This window comes from Macrobrachium nipponense, chromosome 35 (genome assembly GCF_015104395.2).
Source record: "Macrobrachium nipponense isolate FS-2020 chromosome 35, ASM1510439v2, whole genome shotgun sequence".
Taxonomy (NCBI): Eukaryota; Metazoa; Arthropoda; class Malacostraca; order Decapoda; family Palaemonidae; genus Macrobrachium; species Macrobrachium nipponense.
In genome coordinates, this window is record NC_061096.1 from 15436134 (window position 1) to 15459328 (window position 23195).

Consider the following 23195-nt stretch of genomic DNA (forward strand, 5'->3'; position numbering starts at 1 on the left):
CCTCAGTTAATCAGCAAGATAGTCTTGGAGAAATATCATGCAATCATATGCCGTCTCAAAGTATATATAAAGATACAAAAAATCAACATTTTCACTTAGCTTACTTTACTAGACAACGATTACATAATGGAATGAAAAAATATAATTCAAAAAGGTTCCAATAATTACATTATTAGGAATAATAAAAATGATAACAAATGAAAGAAACACTATTAGAAAGAAGTACACGTAGAAAAACACTTTATTAACCAATATTTATATCGCTGGAATGAAGAAAAAAATGTGGAAGGACTCTTTCATGTGAAATTCTCTGAACAGGAATGAATTGTACTTCTGAGGTAGATAGAAGTCTTGTGCGTTAGATTTATTGTCAATCTCACCCTCGCACTATACAATAATTAAACGAGTCAATACTACTGACGAGGTTGTTTCAATATCATTGGCAACCCTTCAAACTTTACTTCAGACTATCAGTGTTATTGACAATATAATGGGAGGATTGTCAATAAAATTGACTAGTGTAGGGTGGCCTTTAGAGTATTTACGTTTACCTAAAGTTTTCCATTCGCAAAGGCTGAAGATAAACTATTCTTAGCTTTGAGGTTTCTGCCCGAGCATTTTTGTTTAAGAAGTCAGCTCTTCGGACTGTAGCAAAGTTTTCTTTTGTAAGTCACGTATAGTGTGAGATATACCGAAAATGCACACCTTTCATCTTGATATTTTTATCCCCTCGCGTTCTATTCATGTAGTACTCATAGATATGGTATTTAATCACTTAACATGTCCTGCAACACTAAATGTGCTGTTCATCTTGAGAATAACACCGGAGTTGACGGGGTGTAGTTTAAATAAATACTTGTCCTTTCTTACTATTTCGTATTTTCAACTCTTGACAGTTTTATTACTTTGTAGTTGTTTCTTATGGAATGGGATTGCCAACACGATGCCCTTTTTTTCTTCCTTACTCTTCAGAAAATTAATCCCGTGGAGAACAGTTATCTTTATGATGAGTTCTGATTCATGATTATAAAGTTTAGCCATTATTATTAAAAGGAAACAGAATAATGTCCTAATGTATCACCAAACAGTCGAAGATCCTTAAATTGTCGTCAGTGCTAGATTTGTCGAGGACGACTTTCTCATCGAGTCTCCTCGTTTACATTTTTATGAATCTGGAAAATAGAACCAGACATAGATGATGTGGAAGACATTAAAGAATGTTTATTATTTGAATCAATATGTGTATTACTGAGGGACTTACGATTTCCTTCCAGACAGTCAAATTATTATTAGTCAGTTCTTACGTTTCATTTTGCCGTTGGGGTGTTTTTCATAACTAAAATAGTCACACAATTCTCAGTCTTTCATTCATGATAAGAGGAAAAGGCATAACCCCTTTCTTGTTATGTATTGGAGAATCATTTCTTATGGTAACCAAATGCTTATGACTACCTATAGTAATGTAATGTGAGTGTTATGATATTGTTTTTTTTTCTGTTTTAAGCACTAGGAGTTTTGCTGCTTCTGTTGAATGGTGCATTTCTCTCAGCAGTATTTTGTTTGAGGTATGTTAATCTGTAAATAGTCATATTTTAGTAAGTTTGTGTAGCTTTGAGTTGTCCACCTGAAACTCTCAACGACCTAGTTTGCCAGTTGGCTGTCTTGAGCTTTGGCGCAAAGTGTAGTCATAATTGCCAAATATTTTCAAGATTTTGATCCTTGAGAGTTTTAAAGAGCTGAAATGTCTTAATTTACTATAACCTTATTTTAAATGGTTTTCAGCTACGCACCATTCAGTAATGGAAAACTTTGTAGATTCACTTTTCACATCAAAACCAGAAAGTTTCAAAGCTTGGAGTTTTTGGATTTAGCATTGACAAGAAGAGTTCAAGACGTATATAAACTAGGTAGCTGACATTAGAAAAAATATTAACTCAAAATCCAACTAATTGCAATTATGTTTATGGTTGCAAGTTGGAATTGGATAGCTATAATACAAAATTTTAGATCACTTCTGTGTGGTGTTTTATGGTTAGCTGGTGCTAGTTAGTCTTCGTAGAAGGAGCCACAAGCTTAAGAAGAATTCTTGAAAACTAAGTCTAAGCCTTGAGGAAGTTCTATTTTAAGAGAAACCTCGTCTAGTCGTAGTTTTATTTTCCATTAATCTTTGCTTGTGGGTTTTTGTTCTGGTGGTTTTATCGAGGATCCAATCCATTTTTTGTCGTAGAACATTGTCTTTACTTGACCCTGAAGAGTTTGTGTAATTCTGAATGTAAATAATTATTTTAGGATGTGTTAAAATTTCTTGAAAGTGGCTTGTTGCTCAGCTTTTTGCAGGAAGTGGAGTAAAAGTTACACTAATGTTCCCACTAACGGAATTAAGGTTTGAAAGCCAGACATGTTTTGCTAAGTGTTCATTCAACATCTCCAATTGATGGGATACTTTTTTCATAGTGATCTGTGTTGTTGGATAAGGATTCAAGCTTTTCTGGAGTTCATTCCTTAAATTCAGATTTAAATGCCACAAACTGGAAGTTTTAATGTACATTGGAATCCTGTTTACCTGTTTATCAACAGTTCGAGTGGTTGAAACTGTCATTGAATTTCCACATGAAAGAAAAGAAATTAGTGTAAATTAGGGCATAAAGTAAGTGTATTGACTCAACTTTTTATTTTATTTTATTTTATGTTTTACCGTCTTACCCCCTTTAGCATTCCCACAAAAAAAAACAGCATTTAACAACAAAGGTTGCAGTCGCTATTTTACTAATAGTGTTATTATTTGTATGTGTTTAACAGTTCTCTTTTGTACCATAACAGGTTTATGCCATGGAAATCATAATTTAAATTTCATTCTTAATTTATGTACAGTGATTTAGTATGTACATTGCTACTTTGTAGTTCATTACTCATAATTCTATATTTGGCCATTATGTTGAACTTAAGCTCACGTATATATGCAATGCAGCTGTGTTGAAATCTTGAATCCCTCAACTTATTCGTTCAAAAAATATTTGTTCTCATTGTCCATCCAACAACAGTGCTTAATGTGGATGTTTGTCTTCAAATCTTAAATAGCATTTCACATAATGGTGCGTATCAAGATGATTATTGATTCTTCAAATAAGAAATGTTGCCTAAAGCTCTGTACCACCAGTTATTACTTTGAATGTCACAGGATATTATTATAGATTATTAAAAAGATCTTGATTACTTGTGTAAGAAATGGACTTGGAAATTAGTGAGATATGAATTTTTCTTTAAAGTAATACACCAGCTTTTTAAATCTATATTTAGATACCGAGTTGACAGATAGAGACATAAAAATCATACAAACGCATTTCTTATAAAAATCATACAAACGCACTTCGTAATCTAACTACATAGTAATAAGAATCATTCCATAAAATGTGCCATGTTCAACACACGGGGTACAATCCCTGACAGTATCAAGGTCATAGTTCTGAACAAACGAAAACAAAATATATAAATCGTCATTCTAAAATACAAACCTGAGGCCAAAGCAACATAGCCTCCCAGTATTTGGATTTGTTAACCCTTACATACCAGTAAATTAGTCACAATAACATGAAGTACTTCAAGATGTTAATTCTGTTTTAAACCATCATACTTCAGTGAGTGGAGCGACTTCTTTGTTTTAGATTTTAATTTTCACTATATTACGTAAGAATAAAGAAATAGATTAAAATTGGGAAGTAAACTCAGTAACGACACAATTTCTTTGGTACAAGTTTTTGCCAGAAAAGTTTAATTCCTCTTTCATTGCATTTTGAATTCTAAACTTGGCAGTTCTTTGTATATTGAGGTTGAGAAAATATGTTCGTGGTGTATCTAAATTTCATTTTGCGCGAATTCATTTCACATTCATTTCCCCACGACATTGACATGAATAATTTATGCCAACTTTTTGGAGAGTAACTTAATAAAGATTAAAGATGTTAGTAAAGATTTTAGATGTTCTCCATTCTAACAATTTGCTAACGTCCATATATAGGTTCAGGAGGTTTGCACACGTAAGCCTTGACACAAGCATCAGGGCAACAAACTTCATAACCAGAGCATCCAATTCTGTCGTTACAAATCTGGGGTTGCCCTGTGTAGTGCCTATAAGGAATGGAACAAAAGCTTCTTTCAATTGGGCATTGGTAGCGCATCATTCCAGTTTCTGAAAAGCAAAATAAAACATTTTTAATGCACAAATTTAGCAGCGGGCCATTGTCTACTTCATGTCATCGGGGTAGATCAGATGTCTTTTAGATATAGAATTGGTTCCTGCTTTCATTTTCCTTCATTCTTATAATCCTCTATTTTTTCAAAACTTGTATCACCTCTTTAAAGTTCAGGCCACAATTTCAAGTTGCCCTTCTCCCTCTTCTTGTCTTGAAGGTTTGAGCTGAATAAATTATTTGGTTAGGTGCTCACTTTGTCCGTGTATGTGGTGAAATTGTTCAAGTTCAAGTTCAGGCTATGGCTCATAATATATGAGTTATGGAATACTATGTAAAAATTGCAGTCAGTCACTTGAGAAATTTGAAAAATACAATTTTTCTTGATTTATACAGCTTCCAATCTTTTCTTTTATGAAGTTAAGTGTCCACAATTTATCTACATAAAGGAATGTTTGGTCCTTCATACATCAGGTTTTATTGTCATGCATATTCCTCTTTCACCCCACACCATGACCTAAAAGATGAAATCACTGACTTCATTACAAATTAGTTATATTTTCTATGCATTTGTATATTTGATATTTTTTTGTAAGATGTTCACCTTACAAAAATTTGTATTGTTTACCAATTGGAGAATTATTGAATTGTACTTTTATAAAAAAAAAATTTGGTGGTCAGTCACCTATTTCGTATAATCTTTCAATTGTCTTGTCCCTGCTTGTGAGCTGTTGGGCCTAATCTTTTGTAAAACCACTTAACCCTGTTTTGATAGGTCTACTAAATCTTCAGTTGTTTTGGATCCAGGTACATATTTTTTCTTTTGCAATCCCCATCTGTCATTTATACAAGCTCTCTTTGTAAACTGTATTTTTTCAGTCTGCTAAGTAAAGGACAAGATGTCCAAAGGCCTTGCAGAACGCCATTGTTACTCTTTCTTCGTATATATATATATATATATATATATATATATATATATATATATATATATATATATTATATATATATATATGAATTAAATTTTGTCAAACATGCATGGCTCTTCTGTGTTCACAAATGTTAAGAGGCAAATATTATATAATAACCATTTCACTATACCTTGTAATAATTTACACTCAAAGGCAATCATTTTAAAATAAAGCTCTTGAAGAGGCCTGGTGGAAGGCGAAATTATCGAGCTACTAGAGTCTTTTATTCTCTTTTCCTGTGGACGATATTGGACATATATATATATATATATATATATAATATATATATATATATATATATATGTGTGTGTGTGTGTGTGTGTGTGTGTGTGGAATGTCAAGGTTGGAGTAATCACACTAGAAGAAAAATTACAATTACATTTGGAAAATAGCAATTTCATTACAGTTACAAGGGATTAGAAACGCTAGCCTTTGGCACAGGAAACAGTGTATTAAGGCGAGCAAACCTAGCTAATAGGGTTTCATAATTAATTCCAAAAGTGTAAGTGATAGAAGAGCTCTCAGTGGCGGAGCACTAGCAAATTTATGCCTTATAAGCAACCCATAGCTCCTAACGGAGCCCGACCCTTACCACTTCAATTTTATAACTACAATTAAATTACAAGTTACATAATCCTGTAAGTAATAAGATTACAAATACTCTAATTTCATTTTCAATTACAATTACATTATATTTCAATTAAATTACAATTACTCCTACCCTGGTGTGTGTGTGTGTGTGTGTGTGTATGTAGATTTAGTAGGATTGTTATATGAAGTCAAGGATGCATGGAAACTATGAATGTGGAAAGCTTTAGACCCTGTTTGAACCTATAGATGGCCTAAGCCTCACAAACCTATGATAAGATTCAGGGGTACTTGGTGGGGCATACTCAAGCCCTTTTTTAGAAGCCAGAGGCCAAAAGGTAAATACTAAGGCATGTTTGACTGGGAATAGAATTATTTTATTATTTTAAGCTGTGAACTGAATTCAGACCTGTAATTATCATTAATAACAAGCTTGGAGCTCTTTTATTCATCAAACTTAGATGACCTTACGCCTACAGAAAAGTCTTCCAGACAATACATCTAATGTTACAGTAGAAGTTTGATTTTTTTGTTCGAGTATAAATACTTTATCTTTAAAGTCATTCACGGCATTTTTTTTGTTTTTTGTAGCCAACTTACATATTGACTCGGGCGATGAATTGACAATGGCAGTGCTTCGAAACTTTATTTTAATAGATAAACATCAACCATCAATGTAACAAGATACTCGAAGAATAGGCATCGGTGTTTTAAAAATTGTGTGCAGTGCAATAATTTTATAATTTAATAACAGAAGAAACTCTAGTTCCTATGAGAACAGTATTAGAACGGTATTTTATATAAAACTTAGGATTTGGAACTCGGAAGTTTTGTTAAAATCTTTATGCGACACAGAAGAAAATCTAGACCTCTCACCTGAATCACAGCAGTAATAGTTCCACATATAGTTATTAAGGCACCAATATCTGCAGCCAAGGTAGCCATTGTAGATTCCTCCACTTCCAGACCATGTGCCTCCAGTTTGTGGCCAAACACCAGTTTGTGGCCAAACACCAGTTTGTGGCCAAACACCAGTTTGCGGCCAAACACCAGTTTGCGGCCACACGCCACCAGTTCCATCTATCGGATACCCAAAGCCATATAACACCCTGTTCTTAATGCGACTGGTGGTGGCGTTAGTTTCATCTTGTATGGCTCGGTCAGCAGCGGCATCTGGACTCTCCTGCGATTCTACGATCGATGATATATTTGTGTCATTTGTGGACAAGACGCATTCTGCCACAAAGCATATCGTTAGTAACGCCAGCACTGCAGCTTTTGCAATCTGAAGAAGTAAAATAACACCAGTTTACCTCTCTATTATAATCATATGACGGTATGAAAACACTTTTTGTCATAGAACGTAAATGAAGTTAACAATGATAATGATCGTAGAAACCGTTTGTCTTTACAACGATTTTGACAATGCGCTTGTGACATAATTCTGCGATTGCATCTGGTAGTTGGTGAATTTGATGAAATCATGTTGGAAGCCTAAAAGATACTTTATGAGTTGCGTGAAAGAAGCATTGTAACATCTGTTTCCTATTAATAATAACCAGGAAGCACGAGAGTGCATGCAAGATGGTGGTGAATGAATTGCAGATGAACTTTGTTTAGGTATACGAAGCAATTATTGTTGTTGAAGTTCATCTCATAAGATATAAATATGACCATTTATATTCTGGAGCATACTGCATATCACACACACACGTGTGTTTGTGTGTGTGTATGTGTAAGGTGTGCCTATGTCTGTAATTACACATGGAGGGAAAAGTGTTCGTACGTCTGTATTACAAATAGTGGCATGAGCGCGTTTGTGTGTTTTAAATGCAATCTCTTATGAACTAGTTGAAATATATTTACCATTTTATCGAGTAACACGGTCCAGCGTAGCGGACAGTATTTAACAATACACCAGCTTCATAGTAACTGAAGAGCAGAGACAGCAAATATGTTGGAGCCACATACCAGAGGTCACTAAACAAAGGGAGCAGGGACGAAGGCTAACGTTTCCTCCATTGTCTGAAATACGTGAAGAGCAAAAACAACTTCCATGAAGGCTGTTAGTCTCTTCAACTTGAAAAGTATCCGGGAGATTTTTTTTTTTTTTCGAAAACCCCGCAGCGTTTCCTTCCGTGATGGTACTATGCATGGCAGAGATAAATTGATTGATTGATTTATAGTAGGGTGACAGACGTCCCCGGAAACCTGTCCCCGGCTACTGCTGTCCCCGGAAATGTCCTCGGTTGTCACTGTGACTGAAAAATCCGAAATTGGAATACAGAAAAAAAAACGAAAATGTCGACCAAACTATACATAGCTACACACCGCACTACTCGCACTGCACAATGTCCAGTGTATATAACTAAGGAAATGATAAACAGCTTTCCACGGCGTAATTTGCGAGATGACCTTCCAAGAACATAAAACCAGATTTCCCGCCAAACCATCATTAATATCGTCATGCACGTCCCTGACTCCCTCCCCTCCCTCTTGCCTTTCTTCCCGCCAGCTGCCAGCCAGCACCACTCTCTGCTGCCATCCAGCGGTGCTTTGCCCGTAGATATATATAATTTTAATACTGTTCAATCACTGGTAAGTAGTCATTAAATTATAGCCGACCTTGATTTAATCAATTTAATTTTTATTCAATTCCGATGCAATTCTGGTTAAATAGGGTGAGAGAAACTTTTGAATGCTGCTTTATGAATGGTTTTAGTTTTTCAGTGACAAAAAACACGCCATGTTTAGGAGGTTTTTACGCCTCTGAACCGAAAATGTCCCCGGATTTTGTCTCGGATATCTGGTCACCTTAATTTATAGTGACTCAGATTGGCGTCGCAACATCTACTATCGTTTCCAGAGGCCGTGTAATAGTGTTTTTCCCAAATATCTAACAAACCGGCTTATGAATTTCCATGAAACTACAGCAATGAATGTTTCAAACATTGGCCTAATTTTTGGTGGTACAATGAATTGACAGATGTGCTTAATTAACCCGTTTACTCTTAGAAAAAAGAGGAACTTCTTCCCCTCCTTCAGAGCGTTTCGAAGAAGTGGTACTTAATCACGTAACTGTGACGCAGAGGTTCCCCCAACCCTCCTTCGGTGTTTACACCTAAAGCCATCAAAGCTATCCTAGTACTCCTCCCCACCCCCTTTCCTTCTTGCCTTCTTTCCTTCATTCCCATTGTTATTAGGCTACCGAGTAAATTCCTGTTAGGAAAGACTGTGTACTGCACATATAAAATGAGCCTGAAGAGCAATAAAATTGTTTTATGGTGGTAGATAATGATTAGATGGTTAACACAAATTATCGAACATAATAGAAGAGGTTTAAAACAGGGGTGCGGAATCGCACTGAGAGATGTTCAACTCGGACCCCTACAAATTTTAGATTTGCGACTAAAAAAAAAATTAAAAAAAATAAAATAAAATAAAATAAAAACATTAGTAGAAATAGAAAAAAAAAATTTCCTTGAGAGAGTTTTATATTTGGAATGATGTTATTGGGGCAAGACTGGAGCAGGATTCAGAAATAATTTCACCGACTTCGACTCCTACCTCAGAGCCCTTTTAGTACATCCAAGGCAATCATCGGCAGCAAGTTGTAATAGTAGCTTTGAACTATTTCATGTAGATTCGACTTTATTCATGGCAAATATGTTGCTTTGTCCTCGCCATTGCAAAACTACAATTGCGCTGAAACTCTTCACCATTTACAACACAGAGTAAGAAAGAAACCGCCTGAAAATTAGTATAAATCGGTACGAAAATATATGACTTTAATAAGTACATGATATATTGCAATATACTGCTAGCCATATATATATATATATATATAATTATATATATTATATTATTTTATTTATATATATTCAAAATTTATCAAATGGCCGATGTCAATGCCCTTATATGAAACATCTTTTAGAAGTCTACCTTCTAAGGAATTCAAGCTACTCTCTCTGGTGAAATTGATATGATAAATTATATCAAACAATGCTCTCTGTCATTTTCTTCCTGGCAATTGATGTATCGCGTAACCTGTGTTGTATGGAAGAATGAGTCCTACGGCTTAACCTAAAGAAAACTATATTTCTATTGCTTTACCAACACTCGCTTGAAGCGCGAAGTGTAGGGTTAGCATGGCTTCTTTCGTCTCTTGTCATAAGTCTCTTTCTTGATCTTCAATGTAAGTGAGTGGGTAAGATATGAAAGGTTGGTCTTGTGTTTAGGTAAAGTCTAAAGTCACGAATCACATTACCAGGTATGCTGAACTTTTACTGACAAAGAATTTCGTATTGCTTGGGGTAGGTCATATGACAATTATCTATGGAGTTCAACAGGCGTTTAACAATTCGGGGGATGGGAGGTACAGGGGAACAAACGTTATACCAACGTCACTGAGGGACGTCATCACTTTTGCGAATGTTTGGGTGGCTAAGACTGGCTTTAGCCTCATTTTCTTAAGTAAAAAAGTTAATGAAACGTAATTGGCAATGCACAGTATTTCCCAAAATTAAGCCATTGTATGAAGCGCTCCCTGCTTTGATATCATGGAAATCCATCAGTTATTTTAGGAGTTATTTAAAAAAAAAAAAAACACTATTACACGGCCTCTGGAAATGTTGGTTATTGACGCCGTAATGAAATTAAATCTGAAACTAAAACTGAAAAATAGTTTAAAGGGATTTTCATATAAGAAATATCTCAATACTGTATATATATATATATATATATATATATATATATATATATATATATATATATATATATATATATATATATTACTACACATACAAACATACATACTGCATAATTATGCATATTTTCTAAATGTTCTTGGGGAGGCCCTGCCTCCATAACATAGACAACACAACAGCTCAGCGTATCAGATTACTGTAGCATATAACGAGATCATTGATTTATAAACGCTTGTTTTCTGAGACAGAAAATGCACAGGTGAGGCACCGAGAAAGGCAGACTAATTATTGTTATCCAAGGGAACGGGCTCGAGGCTGCATATAATAAACAATGCTGGGAGCAAACTAGCCGGAAGCAAGTAAGAATCAACGACAGCAACCGGAAAAGATAAAAATAATGGACGAGTCGGCCAGTATTGTATTATGGCCACTTCCTGGCTGTGCTCTAGTAGGTCAACACCACCTATTCACGCTAGACCAATGCATGGAGGGATTGGGGGGGTAGTTAAGGCAAGCAACATCCCGTCGTTAAAGTGGTTTGATTAACTGACTATAATATATAGTAATTATGATGACTTGGGGCTATCCCAGTTGGCCATACTCTCAAGTTTGAGCTGTCAGTTTTTTTTTAAATATTTACTTGTTATTACTTAAATGCATTCACACTTTTTTAATTTTCTTGTTGGGCATTGCTGATAATTTTCAAGTTACTTGCTTTTAACACGGTGTATAATTTTCAAAATGTTTTTTTATATATATCTTGTTCTTGTCTTCGCATATGATCATTTTGTTCAGTTACAACTGCCTTTGCAAGTTTGTTGCTTTGCCTTGACGTATAGTACGAATGTATGCTCATTATAAATAGTCATAGTATAGTTTTAATTGAGGAACGGACAAGGGGGGGAAGTTTTCTTAAAAAAAAAAAGTTGAAGGTGCTCTGCAACTTCCTGTTTAATTTAACCAGTAGGTATAGAGAGCAAATTAAATATTAATTCGTTTACTGCTTATCAAACTAGGAAGAACTCCGCCGTATGACCTTACTAAGGGGATATCCCGGTTTTTTATTGTTTAGTCTATACGCACTACTCTGCCTAGTATTACAATGGTAAAACGTTAGCCCTCGTTCCTACGCCTTTTTGTTTAGTGTTTTTTTTTTTATTAATTGCCATTCACTATCGGTCAAGGTGAAATTTGTGTTAGTTCGGCATAGTTCTGTCACGCTTGCCATTGTCCCTGTATAACACAGTAATAAGTTGAAACACACCCACGTGAATATACTACTCGTTTTTTTACTATTATAGTAACTGCTTATTATTCTCGCATACACGGTAATGAGGCGAACACACACACACATATTCAAGTATGAATGTGGAACAGACGATTTTTTTAACCATCCCATATTGAGGAATAGCTTCGGTTGAATGTTTCAATACATGAAGACTTCTGTGCTCTATCTTCTTCATGCATCAGATTCGACTCTCCATTATCGCGCCAGTTTCATTTCCCGCAGTTGTAATTTTTATCATAAACACACATACACACACACACACACACACACACATATATATATATATATATATATATATATATATATATGTGTGTGTGTGTGTGTGTGTGTGTGTATATATATTATATATAATATATATTATATAGTATATGTATATATATAATCATGTAACCTATTATCTGCAGCGATGAATTTAGAATAATATGGATTTAGACAAGTGGATTAGGTTTAAAGAAAGTTTATGGCAGACATCGGCCTAAAATACAAGTATAACCGAATTGACAGAGAAATGTGGATAGAAAGGTGACGGAAACGAGTTTTCGTTAGCGAATAAGTTTTTTGTGATAAAAGTTACAGCTGCCGGAAATGAAACAAGCGCGATAATGGAGAGTCGAATCTGATGCATGAAAAAGATAGAGCACTGAGGTCTTCATGTATGAAACATATATATCTATATGATATATATATATATATATATATGTATATATATCTTATATATATATATATATATTTATGATCACTCACAATGAATAAATTTCGTAATTCCTCCGTTAGGTAATTGTCTCTCTGAAGCTGTACATTAAAACCAGCTCTGACCTTGCAAATCCAATTTCGGGACACAGCAGGAGGCAAAGAAGATCCATTTCCGTTGGGGATAAATTGGGATGGAAACTTGTTTTGATTGGCTCTCTAACGTTTCGAAATTTTAAATTTTTTGGACAATTTTAAGATTATGAAGAAATTGTCTGCGTGTTCAGGAATATGACTGTTCTATCGCAATCACGGAAATGTAATTTTACTTAAACATTCATACACCATTTTACATCTACTTAAATTACATTGCAAGTTTCTATTTATTGTATCTTTGTGTCACGTGACTATGCAGGGTAATCTTTTTTTAGTGTGTCAGTCGTATTACCACCTAAATTCATAAAAAAAATCATACACAGTTGTACAGAAAACTGAATCCACGCATTTAGAGTACAAGTTTTTATACTGAAAAGTATGTGAAGCTTATTTACTCTTTCATTCAACTTTCCTTGTGGTAGAGATTCGTTTCTTAAGTTTTAAGGAAACCGGATAAAAACTTCCTCAGTTTTATATCAAGTGGAGTGAAACCATTGCAGTGTTAAGAAAATAAATCATTGAAGGAGGAAAACATTTCTAAAGAGTGAGAAATGTGTAGGTTATGTAAAGCCTCCATTGTTTACATGTATGGTCTACGTCATAAAACTACAATTCCATTCTTCTTCTTGTGTATATACTTAAGGTTGTATCGCTCATCTTTTTGAAAAGCCTCACCTCGGCCGAGAAACTTTGCTATCGTTTAAAATGTTTTTAGTCAAGTTCGCTTTAGGCTTTCATTTTTTAAATGCGCTTCCTAAATACAGGGGTTTGAGTATTTGTAATTAAAATCATACAAATGCCTAGGAAACATTTCTTACCAAATGTAGAAAGTCTGTGCCTTTCAGTTCGTCATAACATATAGCTTTGTCAGTGGTGTGAAAATATAATATAAAACAATTTTAATCTATGCCTCTTTCATCCTGGAAATTGTCTCTAAAAAGCCCGTTCGTCTTAGAGTAGGCTGTCCTTATGCCAGCATAAGCTCATGAACTTAGAAAGAACAGGTTGTGATAACTTCTCTACGGTCATCTCTTTATTGCCTAAACTGTGACAGAAGATCTGGACCAAGTTTCTATCAATTCTTTTCATTATTTCATATTCTGTACATGAAGTATAATGAAATACATGCCATAAAAAAGATAAAACATTATGACACTGCAGTTCTCATCGCCCTTCGTAATGTTTGTAAAATGTTGAACGTTAAAACCGTAACCGGAACAGTTATTACCTCCTCAAAGGTGGTGGTGATGAAGAGCCAATTCTAAAAGATTTTCTGGAAAGATTCCTTACCTCCCAGACAACAAATTTATTATATATTTCTTGAGGTTATTTACTATTGTTGTTGTTAGTCACGTTTAAACGTAGTGATGATGTAGAGTTGATCATCCCAAAGTTTGCGAAAAGATTCTACTTGTTCCAGATAGCAAATTTAGAATGTTTTTGTGTGGGGTATTTACTGTTATTGTGGGCAATGTGTACTGTGAGAAAACGGAAGTTTCTGGTGGATTCACGGAAAAAGATGGGTAACTATACTCATTACTATTTGTCCAGCGATTGTGAAAGTACAGAGTACTTGGGTTTTGTCGTGTATATATACTCGTATATATGTAAAAGCATTTGCCTTTATACAGTCATCGTGTCCCATCTTTGTGAATCAGTTATTCACACATATATACCTATATGTATATATATATATATATATATATATATATATATATATATATATATATATATATACGTGTATATATATATATATATATATATATATATATATATATTATATATATATTTATATATATATATATATATATATATATATATTATATATATATATATATATATATATATATATAAAGCAAGAAGTTAGTGTATCGTAATTAAAATAAAATAGTGATATGATAATGGATGTACATTTTTATACGATAGAGTTCGGTATCGCATAGAAATAGCATGATAATATGAAATTTTAATCACTGTTCGCCTGATATTAATAAAAGCGTTGAAATCTTATGGTTCAAGACTAGAAGGTCATACATGATTAGTTGTTCCTGATTGAAGTCCCCTCCCTTGTGATAACAGTTATTTTTGGTGTCGGAAAATAAAGTTTGACAGGTGACTCATTTCTCGTAAATATTGAACTTCTAGAAGTGTTATCATTGTTCAGAACAAAATTCTCTCTCTCTCTCTCTCTCTCTCTCTCTCTCTCTCTCTCTCTCTCTCTCTCTCTCTCTCTCTTACTTTTTCACGTAACTATTGTTCTCTCAAAATGCCGGGAAGCTTCCGCCTCTCCAATTTGACCTACCCATGGTAAACGGAAATGTATCATATTTTTTATTTATTTATTCATTTTTGTCTATACGTTTCATCCAGTAGTTAACTGTAGTCGTATAACTTTAGAATATTTATACTTATGTACGACATTTATGAATTTCGTAGGTTTACGTTGTGATATAGGAAAGCAGGAACTAGCATTTATTCATTTCCAGTAAAAATTCATTCCCTAGTTTCATGGAGACCCCGGCATCTATTTCAGTTTATAAAGAAAGACTCACAGCTTTATACTTAAGATGTCCTTTCCTAGTGCTTTACTGGCCCAGAATCAACGATTTCGCGAGTATTTGTTGACTTGTTAACTCCTTTGATAAGAGCTATTACCTATTTGAAAACTGCTGTTTTTACAATTTTCACCATCTCGGAAACCACCACCCTTGCGGTCTTATCGATGATATTGTGAGAACGTTTATAGACTCGAAAATGTCAATGACGACAGCTTTTACATTTCGAAAATAGCCTTTTGGTGAGTTTTCCCAACTGCAAAAATCCTTTGAGAAGAACTTCACTCGAAACTTACCCTTCTTCGAAGATCTTTTACGTAAGTAACTATAGCATAACACTCAAGTGCTTTTTACACTTCCGATATGGTTCGTTAAAAGTTCAGCCTCTCCAAAAGTGGCTTTTTCGATATATTTCTGACTTTAAGTAGACTGGTTTTTGTAGACTTGTAAACGGATCGTCCGAGTATCGTATAAGCAATTTTTCCTTCCACGTGAATCTGTAGAACCTACTGCGAAAGTATGACCAAGAACGATGAATATGATTCACACAATCGGGATCAAATTATATTTACTTTGGTTACTTTCTTTGGCATGATTCTCTCTCTCTCTCTCTCTCTCTCTCTCTCTCTCTCTCTCTCTCTCTCTCTCTCTCTCTCTCTCTCTCTCTCTCTATCGAAGGTATTTTTTAAAAGTTGTTTTTATGAATGTCAGCTGATTTATTTAAATGTGAAAACGAGAAATTCGGTATTTCTTAAATCGAATATCTGGTGTTATAGTAATGGTTCAGGTTTTCATGTGCTTTAGGAAAAACAGACCAAATTAGGTTCGTTCACTTGAGAGGAAAATTGTATGAAAGGAATTTTGCAGCCAGTAGGCCACGCAGTTAATCATCGGGAAAGACCGTAATGGAAATGTAGAAGAATTTTCTTCTTATCGAGAATAGCGGTGCAGTAAAAAGGCCCTAATTTATTTTGATTGCTATAACGAAAACAGTAGAAATTATGTTATTGGTATTATTTCATTGGGTAATTACGGAGTACTCACGGTATCGGAGGCACTCCTTGATCTCCTTCAACCGTTCCGCTGGATTTATGCATTCATATAGGGTAGAGTCGTTGACGACATAATTCGAGCAAAGAGATTAAAACTGACTTAGTCGGAAATGACCTTCCACAGCCTCGTTTATCTCCCTCCATCCCAAAACATCATAAATAAAACCCTCGTGAAGAGACAGTGACAACGAACTTTCCTCACGAAGTATGATAATAACTTCCGCTGACTTTTCTCTCGTTTGTCTTCAGAGGAGTTTTTTTTTCTTCTTCTTCTTCTTCTTATTTTCTGGCGGGGATTGGGGTAAGCGTGGAGGTGGTGGGGAGGTCTTATTTTTCCCGGTACAAACAGAAAATGTTTGTAATTGCTTTTCTTGCTCCTGCAAGGCATTTATCGGTTTTTATTTGCATATACAAATGTTTGAGTTTGTAAACATCTACAGTACGCTCACACTCACATACACGACATATATATATATTATATATATATATATATATAATAAATATATATATATATATATACTATATATATATATGTGTGTGTGTGTGTGTGTGTGTGTGTGTTTGTATGTATGTTTATATATATATATATATAAATTCTTCTGTTATAGCAGGATACGGCTCAAGTATAAAAGGTCCATTATATGTATGTATGTATGTATGCATAGTCTGTTTTTATCAGATTGTTAATGTGAGGTTTATGTAACTTGGCGAACATGTCGAATGACAACTGGTTTTCTAGTACGATCTTAAAATGATTAAGCCTGTTTTTATTTTACTTGATGTTTTTGGCTGTTTTTCCCGTTTTGTGAAAAGCTGGCAATAAAATTTTAGAAGCATGAGGTTATAACTAATCTGGAGACTAAGAAATGCCCGAAAGAGTAGAAAATGCAACGAATTACCATCCTAAGGTAATGGAAGAAAATGAAAGAAAGAAGAAAGGACCAAGTGAGGGTAAGAGAAATTTTTTCCTTGCTTTGTGAGGAAATAAGGCACATGGGAGACCTAATTAGAACACATAGTCGGTGTTGTTTGCAGTAACAGACGTAAGTCTTTGATCTTTAACGAGTACACCCTAAGAAACGTTTGAAACGGAGGGAAAGGCCTTTTTCAATAGCCTCTGACCTTTGCCCTTACGAGGGGAAAACTGTCGTTTCCCTCTCCCATTCCTTCGGAACCTTTGAGAGTTTTTAGTAAAGATGAGATAAATGACGTGGCTGCTTCATTAGTGTTAAACGTATTGCTCATTTGCCCTGTCATTTATCATTTAATAGGAATGAAAACATCAGACCAGAAACATTTTGAAATTCTCAGACTGACGAAGGCTGCAAATTAACGCGATCAAAATACTTGAGGTATAGTTTAGAAATTGTCTACTTTTGTGTGTGTGAGAGAGAGAGAGAGATAGAGAGATTAGAGAGGATAGAGAGAGAGAGGTGGGGGAGGGGGTGTCTGGATTTCGGAAATTTTCATCCAAATCAGTAGGATTGAGTTTGAAACATTATTCAGCTGGCGGGGATTCTTTTCAGTGAGTCTTCCTCTAAATTAAACTTCTGGAAGATCCTGAAGTGAAGAGAGAACGTCCTGTTTGAATACATCAATCAAAATGACTGATGGATCAATCTAAGGGAGGGAAATATTCTTTTTGAGGGTTTCCTCTCCAGTTTTACTTGGCTCTCTCTCTCTCTCTCTCTCTCTCTCTCTCTCTCTCTCTCTCTCTCTCTCTCTATCACTGCTTCGATCGAACGTGGAAGTTTAGTTCCATAACGGTGTACCTCGTTCCGTTGCAATATCCATTGGGAGGATCGAAATTCCGAATCATCATTACCGGGCAGTACTTCTTCAACGTTATTTTGTGCACTGGCAGTCCCGATGGATTTAAGTTATTCAAAAAATCTTGCGAATATTGATGATAATTTTCACCTTCTATTGTGTCCGAGCTGAGATATTCGCGACTTTCTCCGGGGAAGTTGTTGATCATGTGCTCGTTGACACTATTGACGACTTCATTGGTTGAAGCTATTACAGCTCGCGAACATAGCCACGACGGGTCCTCATAACTCTCACTTAATCCATCAAAGACAAACTTGCAAATATCAGAAACAGAAGAGGATTCTAGCACAAATTCAGGGCGAACTTCAATCGTATTTCTCGGAGGCTCAATGTACGAACAGTTCCCTGATCCTATGTCTCTGAGGTAGGACGCAAAGGGGGCATTGGATGAATTGCGAACTCTTATGTTGTGATAGTGTCAGTTCTGTTACTGACTTCTCTATAATGTTAATGTGTTATTGTTAACTTGTCATGATTTCAGATAAAAATTGACGGTCGGTTTGTACAATGTTTGTAATATTGTGAAATAAATCTTTTTGGGGTTTGTACACTGTTTGTAATATTGTGAAATAAATCTTTTTGGATGCCCAAAAAGATTTACGAATATTGTCGCTTCAGCTTCAGCTGATCTTTGTAAGGTTGCCTACATTGCCACCTGGAATTGCCGGTAGATGTTTTAATGCAAGACATTGTATTGTGATGAGGCAGTAAGAATACTCTCATAAGATAATAGTATCAGTTTTTCAATTTAATTATATCGGATATCAAATCGTAATGAGGTTTTGCATTTGATAATGATGGCGTTTTCGGGTTGCTATATGGAACAGAAGTAATATTGCATATAACAGGAAGCAAATGAATATTATTGTCCTGTATTGGTTATTTAACAAGATTGCTTTCCAAATGTTCTAGCAAGAATTTGTTTTGTGTATGGTTGTGTGTAAATCAGAAGTTGTATTTATGAGGGATATCAAATATACAAAATACAGTCCAGTATACCAATGTACACTTGCGCTAAGCCAGCAGGAATTCACAGCAGCTTTACACACACACACACACACACACACATTGTATATCTCCCAGGTAAAACTTATGGCTGGTGGCTGTTGGGGGTCGAATTTTATCAGAAAGTATCGGGTTATATTTCTCACTCCTTTTTTTTGTGGGGAGGGGGGTGACAGCAAACTACCTGGTCACTTCTCTGAGATATCGTGTTTGTCTTTGCCTCTTACTTGCAAACCAAAAAGCATTTTTGAGTGAAATAATAATGTACTGATATTCTATTTTAGCTTAAAAGTTATGTACATTGTAAATATGCATATGCAGACAACTATTGCTATGATTTTTTTTTATTAAATCTGAATTGCCATACAGTTGAAATATGAAATTGTGTTAAAAGGTATATTTTCAGTCATTTATCAAAATTACAAATCATATTATTGACTTTATGTACGATAACTTTGAGCATTTCTTATAAAAAATTCTGATAAGTCTTAGTTGCTTTTATAAAAATTAATAAAGCCGAGCGAGTGTTAACTACGATTGTGCTTAACCCTAATCGTATATCAACGTCTATTTCCCAGAATTATAGCCACTTCCGAGAAATAATATTGTATATTTGTTAGGTATTCATTAGAAAATCCTCAAGCTCTGAAGTATGTATAAAGTTAATTATCAGTTCCTTTGTGAGTAGAAATTCTATTATATACCGAACTAAAAACTTTTGTGCCAATTTGGAGCCAGATTGTAAATGTTTATGAGTACTTACAAATACTAAGAACGTTATGGATAATAACCACCACCCAGTACACTAACAAGGCAATGCACATGGGCACTTCTGGAGCCTCCTTTTCTCTTGATAAGGGAAAGAGGTTTATGGCGAAAAACATAGATATACTTTTGTTTGTCTGCACATATTATATCTCAGTATTAATTTGCTTTCTTGCGGTAGTCAGTCTGTTGAACAAAAAGCTGCTTTAAGCTAGCACGTTAGCTAAAGCCTCAACCACCCACTGAGCTACAGCCATTAGAGGATATAGGATCCTTCAAGGATTTGCCTCACTATTACGGTCCTTTTCTGTGCTTTCGCGCACACTGAATGGCCTGGCCTTTTATTGACACATCCTATTCTTTTATCATTCACATAACAACACTGATACTAGACCTTTTATTCTCATATTAAGAGTAAAAGAGACCACTTCGATATGGAAAGCAGCCCTTCCTTGTGGAGGGGACTCCAGTTGCAGGCACGTTGCAACATATTGTAATTTTGCCATTAACTATGGTATTTGTTTGAAGAAAACACTCCTCAAACTATTGTTCTTTAGTCTTGTACAGGGCCAAAAGCCTCTGTAACACGGCCTTTCACTCTTTTATTAGAGTTCTCTTTCATAAGGGTACTCTAGTAGATTTCTGTCAGTTTTCTCATCTCATCTTTTTTTAATGGCGTATTGCCAAGGCTTAAACTGGAGGCTAAGTATCCTTGGTGGTCTATTAAAAGGTTGGCTGCTCTTATTTTTTTCATTACATTCATTTTTTACCTTCATTTTCTAATAAATCACGACTGTTCATCGGCTGCAGTTGCTATCCCGAAGGGTACCTTGCCTAGTTTGGTGTGCCAGTTCTTCGTTGTCGTCCATAGTCTCTTATCCAAGGTTCTCAGTCCAGGCCTAGGGCAAGGCTGATGGCAGTGTAGACTAGGAGGCAGTACGCGGATCTTCATAAGTGCTGTTATTAATGTAGATATCATGAGATTCAAGTTGTGAAGGTTCGTGGAAGGCAAAATAACTTTTGTTTGTGTTTTCTCTGTCATAGTCAAGCCTTAGATGACTTGAGATGTCTTAGATGGCTAGGATACAAGCTGATGACGGACTGGCCACTTTTGTGCTTGTTAGGCAGTTCAGTGGTCACCATAGGAAGTAGTTGAATTTTGTTATTCCTATTGATTTTCGAGGTCGTAAGAACTTTTGACTTACCTGGTAATCTGGCTGAGAGAGAATTATAAATGAGTCGTTCCGTAAGTCTAAGTCTGTTACTTACTATGATCTAGTATTTACCGATCTGCCACGAATTAAATGTACAGTTTCCTGTGCTGTAAAGGGGTGCTCTCCCTGTTGGGGCTCTTGGGGTTGTCGCATTCTGCTCCCCCCCCCCCCCCCCCCCCTCCCCCCCCCCCCAAGATTGTAGCTTGACTTGCCTTAACAAAGAAAGCTCAGTTATTTAATAACTAGATTCGCTTTGAAACTTTCAGACAAGCTGGTGTGTGGAAAATCTAGACAATATGAGTAAAAATGACCATTTTAAAATGTGCCCAGCTGTTGTTAGGAAGATTTATAATCGATATATCCCGTCAAAATAATGATGATGATGCGTAAAATTGGGTCGGAGTTTATAGTCAAGCCTTAGTTTTATGCCTTAGTTTAACCTCCCCAATGTTCACATCCCAAACCTGCTGCGTAGATTTCGTTTCTGTTGGTTCGAGGAATTCCAGTGTTCCAGATGAGATCCAGTATCACCATCAAGACCTTACTACACTGGAGGATCCTGCATGAGTCATATTCATTCTGTACATTTATTTTTGACCTTCGTTTTCAAAAGGGTTTTGGCGCCAGGCACGTCCAGTTTAAACCAGCTTAGTGTGAATAGTATATTATGGTTTCTCTTTCCTGAAGTTCTCTCTCTCTCTCTCTCACTTTATTGTTACTGTTACTATTACTGTTATTCTTATTATTATTATCATAATTATTATGAAATTTAAAAAAATTCTGTTCCCTAAGCAAACGTTATTTTCTAATAAGTCTGACATGTGTAGCAAGCAGTTAAGTAGATAATCTGTTTAGAAGTTCAATAGCATACAGAAGCTTTTCCTTATCAATATTGCAGTAGAATTATTTTTAGAAGGGCGCTTTCATCTACCATTACTTTGTGCTTCACTGTCTTATTGGGTTTGTCCCTTTGGAGTCCTCTTGCCGTGTTCTTCACCTAAGGTAAATTTAATAGCGCACAACTTCTAGGTGAACATCTTTTAATATTTACGAAGATTTTACCATTGTTTTAAGGAATGAGGTCTTTCTTTCTCCGTGGAATTATTCGTCTTAATGGGTGTATTTTGGATTGCAGTGTTAAACCATACAGAAATAATCTATTTCTGATGTGCCATTGCAGTTTTACATTTTATCCAAGGTTTGTTGGCATTATTTTTATTTGTTCGTAATACGTTATTTATGTACAGTTTAGAGGTAGAAGATTATGAGGAAATGTTAACAGTTACTTAAGCTGATAATCATTTGTTTTGGGAATACTTTACTTTAATTTATTACCTTAATCAATATGGCTTACGTGGACATGTCGGTTTGGCCAGTAGGGCTAGTTCATATACTTAGATAGGCCTACAGAAATGAAGGAAGAAAATGATAAACGAATTAGCGAACTTAATTAAAAGGTTGTTGTTTTCGCAACTTGGAAAAGACAATAATTTCGTGTTTTAAAGTTACAGAGTTCAGTACTGACATCGCCAGCGTATTAGTCGCATAAGAGTGAAAACAATTTGCGTCCAGCTCGAAAAGAAACCATCCCGAAATTCGTTACTGCGGAGAGAAAGAGGACAAGAAAGAAATGAGGCCAGAGTAAAGTAGAAATTAGATTATTTCGTTTCCGAATACACGATTAGTTGTGCGTGATCACCCAGAAACTAGACTGAACAATTTCCGATTCTCAAAATAGCAAGAAATTACGGCAATTTTGCTCAGCTGTGTAGAAGACTTTAAAACTTAGCTGGTTTTTATTTTCTCTGTAGAAATGTTGTCCGCAGAGAGCTGCTAAGAAGAGAAAAAAGTACAGGAGTTCGAATTAAATGGCTGAGAAATGAAAGCAGAAGATATGTATATATGGTGTAATGACCAATAGATAGAATGGTAAGAAGGAAAGCGGAGTGGAGGTAACAGAACAGTTCTTAAAAATGGGAAATGAAATAAATGATGTTCTATCAACAGCAGAAAAAATCAGTCGTCAGGTAAAAAGGTAACATAGCTTTCACCTCACTATAAAATAATCGAGAGTGATCCTCAGGATGTGAGATAATCTGCAGAATCTGGTGTTAACTTAAGAATATCAGAGTAGTGGGAAATGAATGCATAAGAGTATCGATGTAATTAGTAGTCATCTGACTGTAGTAAA

General features: G+C 35.3%; 1 protein-coding gene across 1 annotated transcript; it reads right to left on the reverse strand.

Annotated features, from left to right (window-relative positions):
- Positions 1-2384: 2384 nt before the first annotated feature.
- LOC135208201 (uncharacterized) lies at positions 2385-7730 on the reverse strand. Its single transcript, XM_064240327.1, has 3 exons — positions 7610-7730; positions 6620-7028; positions 2385-4186 (listed from the first exon to the last, which is right to left on the reverse strand). The coding sequence occupies exons 1-3, from the start codon at positions 7610-7612 to the stop codon at positions 3999-4001; spliced, it is 600 nt and encodes a 199-aa protein (XP_064096397.1). The 5' UTR covers positions 7613-7730; the 3' UTR covers positions 2385-3998.
- Positions 7731-23195: the final 15465 nt, after the last annotated feature.